General features: G+C 47.3%; 1 protein-coding gene across 1 annotated transcript; it reads right to left on the reverse strand.

The window, feature by feature from the left end:
* Positions 1 to 456: 456 nt before the first annotated feature.
* On the reverse strand, positions 457 to 2,232 carry FIESC28_11649 (uncharacterized protein; the record flags this gene model as incomplete). The annotated part of the gene is made up of 3 exons (XM_031165769.1): positions 457 to 521; positions 599 to 2,008; positions 2,067 to 2,232. The coding sequence occupies 3 exons, from the start codon at positions 2,230 to 2,232 to the stop codon at positions 457 to 459; spliced, it is 1,641 nt and encodes a 546-aa protein (XP_031010172.1).
* Between the last annotated feature and the right edge of the window lie 2,220 nt (positions 2,233 to 4,452).

Here is a 4,452-nt window from a genome sequence, read left to right on the forward strand (position 1 = left end):
TTATCGTGAGGGAGAACACCAAGTCCGCAGGGTTCCAAGAGCTGCTGCCTAATGTCTTGCTGAGCGTCATTCCAAACACAATCCAGCTCAATAGAGCTGCTTTGCTGACTGCTATCAATCATCAGATCCTGAACTTCATTATTATTACCCCTAGCTTTTGCTGGAATTCGCTGCCGCAGATCTTGGTATTGATCCGTTAGCGGCCTGGAGCTGATATAGGACCCTGGTGTTATTTGTCGAGGATACCGAGCGAAATCTGATGGTTGCTGAGAATTATCTCTAGTTTGGGAGCTTGATGATGTACAAGCAGTTTGTGAAACATTGGTTGGATCACCTGTTAGATCAATGCAGAAGGGTGCGCCGCTATAATATGTGATAGCACCTTCGTGGTGTTGCCGCCTGCCAGCCGGCCATGCTAAGTTTCCCAGGCCCAAATTTGACTTGCCAGAGTTATCATTACTCGCGGCTGTAGCGGAGGAAACCGACCTGTCCCGGGAAATATGCCCTAAAGAAGAATTTTGCTGAGCAAACAGTGGCTTATAGCGGAAATTCTCAACTCGAGTGCAAAGCTGCGGATCAAATACAGGCACATCATTACCTAAGCCACTGAGTTGAGATCCATTGCTAGTGAAACGGCTTATTTTCTGGCGCTCCCGTCTCTTTCCCGACTTATCGACATTACCGACAGAAGGAGTTTCTGACGTCTTATAGCCAGAGCTGTAGCTACTGAGCTTGGTATCCTTGGATTCGCCTTGCCATAGAATCTTATGCCCGTCAGTGGATAACTGAAGTCTGGTGCTGTTTTCGGATACGGCCGAGCGAACGAAGTCTGGTGTCACATTGATCAAGTGCAGCTGCGCTAAGTTGTACAGGAGGTTCAAGGACACCCAGCCTTCAGCGTCTAGGTTGATGCCCTGGCTACTTTGCTGTCTAGGTAATACCTCGGGCAGCAGTAGGTCCAAATGCCGGATGTAATCCACGTTCTCAGACGGAACCTGAGCACGATCAGGGTCCAGATCACAAGGTCGCGTTGCTCGTTGTTTTGGCAGAAGCAGGAGTGGGGGGAACGACTTAGTGCTAGAGACCGAATCTTCATCATTGCCTCCGGTCTTTATGCTGTCTTTGCTGGGATCAGAAGGTAAGACAGAGTTACTTGAATGACAGTCGTTTCCCCAAGTATGAAATTGCTGTTCTGGAGGAAGGATTCTGGCTTCGCGGATAGGCTTATGTCTATCAGTGGGTAGTTCGTGGACAGGTGATTGGTCCGTCACCTGGCCATCAGTTACATCGCCCATCATGATGAAGCTACCACCCGGCCGCACAAGTGGTGTCTTCAAGATATCGGCAATGTAATCTCTGCCTGTAAAGAGCTGTTCGAGACGACGAACAACGAGACTCTTCCGCTCCCTGTCTGTCATGATTGCATGTTGTGGGTACAGACCGTCTGGGACATCTCGCAGATAATCCTCAGCCTCCCCCTTTGATGGTTGAGTTGAAGTCAAGATGGGGTGGTTAAGAGGGGTTCTTGAAGACTCCCCACCAGTCGACATGGAGGCATAAGCGGAGTCAGTTGGTCGGAGGGTGGAGCTTCGAGAGGAAGGAGCACGTTTATGCTGAATTCCAGATTCGGAGTATGCGTGATTGCGGTTGTGTGGCGATACCCTTGTTCTTTTTTGCGATGATGACCCCTTCGGAGACCCGCCAACATTAGTTGCAAAATCTCCCAATATGGCGTCGAGCTCTCTCTTTTTCTTCTGGGGCAGCCCATGAACCCTTATATCAAATAGCTCGTCTTTATAGACCTCGGTAGGACCTGGTTTCTTATATCGCTTGAGTTCCTTCTTAAGCTGTTGAATCTCAACTGTTAAGTCGTCGATAATACCGCGGTAGTCATGGTCGTTACTGCTCTGTGCCGTGATGGGTATAGAAGGTGCAACCTGGTGTCGAGCGTACAAGTCTGGCTTCGCATTCCGAGGAACAGATCCTTTTCGGTGACAAGGGACATTAACTAGAGCTTCATGTCAGTTTCATGTAAACTCTATGAGCCAGCCAGAGGTAGTTCATACCATTTATGGCATTATCATTAGCAATTGCATTATGGCTCCATTCATTACGCCACTCTAGTGGGTCATTTGATCCCGTTACATGACCGCTGGTGAGGGAATTGATATGAAGAGAATGATCAGCTGGTGATGGCGGGCTTCCAGGTGGACTGTTTGGATTTGTAGGCATATTCGCCGCGTGAGCATACGAGAAGTGGAGCAAGACCCTAATAGGACTTATTAATCTTCGAAATGGTAAGAATTTCCGCGTATAATCATCGTCAGACTATCTCATGGTAAGACTTTTACGTCTCGAAAATCATCCAATAATGTCGGGAGACGTCTAACGATAGTCTTCCGAGCCAATCTCTCAGTAATGGTAGTAGAGAGCCGGAGTCGCGGCGAAGTGGTCCAGCACAGGATGAGTTTAAAAACGATGCGCCCTCCTGAGCGTAAGTGATATAACAGTCGATGAATTCAACCGGCCAAGAGTCGCCGAAGTTGCAGGGGAGACGGCGATAAGTTTGATATACCTAGTTATTAACCTCGTAAACTCGTACAGCAGCGATTAATGATAAAAAACGGCCATGATGCTCGGTCGCGGTACCGTGCGTAGTGCGTTGAAGAACGTAAAAGTACGGGAAGAATGTGAGGGAGGGCTACGGTCAACCTCTTTGCTTCTGGCACGGGCCACTTACCAGTGATCCACCGGCTAGTGGGGGTGTGGAATACAAGTGGAAGATCCAAGACCCCGACTCCGCGAGAAAAAAGTCTAGACCCTGACATTATAAGCGCTATGGACGGTTCGGGATGGACGGCAGAGCAGCTATCGCTCAAACCAGAACCTACTGGGCCCTTGTCTGTCATTGTCAGTAGCTGAGGCACCAGTCAAAGCTCCAGGCTACTGCAGCCCAATGTGCACATGGCGCTGTCGTAACGCGTTGAAATTAGATTCTGGACCAATCAAGGGCGTCAGAGCTCGAACGGAGTTCAGCTCCGTTAGCTTAAACTCTCTTCTTACATAATACAGTGGAATGTATGGCAGGAACTGGTAAAAATTTACGTGTCCCGGAGATACGGGGAAGTACTCCTTTATTAGCGAGAGGTGGATCTGGACATAATAAGGAGACGTTATGATGATCAACGCCTTGCCTCATAGGGCCATCATATACAGCATGGGTGCAAAAGGATGGGGGATCGGGTAAGAGACGAATATCTCATGTTTTCATCATAATCACCGAATGAGGTATTTTCGTCACAGTAAATCCACAGCCTTATGTCAGATGCCGGGACCAATGAGCGGCGCGATTCTGGGGTCTTTCTACTGACATCAAGGTGTCTTACCCCGTACTTCACACCTCGACCATCGGCTGGAGACCCTCTCCTTCGTACTGAGACAGCTGTTCGATGGCCAGCAGGGGTCCCTAACGGCCGTGGGGCGGAGCTAGGAGCAAAGGTCAGAGACCAGTAGTCTCTTGGCTTGGTTCGCGTATTGATGAGGTCGAGGAATTTAAGAATATGGACAGATCAAATAACCCAGGAACTCTTATGTCAGGCCCAGACGAGAGATTCTCGCGATTTGATGAGTTAGACAAGATGCTTACCCGGCGCCTCGGGATGTGTAAACTGCGGAGTGTCGCAAATGACGTAACTTTTGCTTTCATGATTTGTTAGAGAAGCCAATCACACGCAGAGAGCATTAGACCTGGGACCTGATCAATATGGACACCAAGTGATGTAATGAAAATACCTTACCTAGTTACTATGATAATAGCATAATATAATTTCACTGCTAAAAAACTAACTAGTTTCTTTCCTTGTCTCCCTTCCCCATAATAAAGGAATGGGCTAATGGATTTTGTTTTTTCGAATTTATATTATATGTGATGGCCTTATGAAGCAAAGTTTTGATCATTATAACACCCCTCTTTTTGCAACCGTTTTGCTTCTTAATACTAATCCCGTTTCCTATTCTTAATTATTGGTAGTTGCAAGAAAGATTTCTTACATTGTTTGAGTCCCTGAGCTATTCTATTATGCATCCTGCACTAACCCTCCCTTTGACTGTGAGGTTATACTAAGAGGTTAGCTACGAGCAAAATCGGCCTAAACCTATCTGTATACGGCCCGAAGAAAAAAACCCATCTTTTATTAAATGGTTATCGGCTTATATGAAGTGAGTAAGCACTTAAATGACAAATGAGGAGCGCGATATTAGCCAGCTAGCGGGATTGGATTCTTATGGAGGATAATATTCTTATAACTTAGTACTGAATGCTGAGCGATCCCGACTAGAAGTGGAAATAGCCTATTTAAACTACCTTCTTGTAGCTTACAAGGACTGTTGCGGTGTTTTGCAGGTTTGTACGCACCCTGTACGCCTTGGGCCCCCTTAGAACATACTGGTAAG

The sequence above is a fragment of the Fusarium coffeatum genome (genome assembly GCF_003316985.1).
Source record: "Fusarium coffeatum strain FIESC_28 chromosome Unknown BRIP53273_contig_454, whole genome shotgun sequence".
NCBI classification, from domain to species: domain Eukaryota; kingdom Fungi; phylum Ascomycota; class Sordariomycetes; order Hypocreales; family Nectriaceae; genus Fusarium; species Fusarium coffeatum.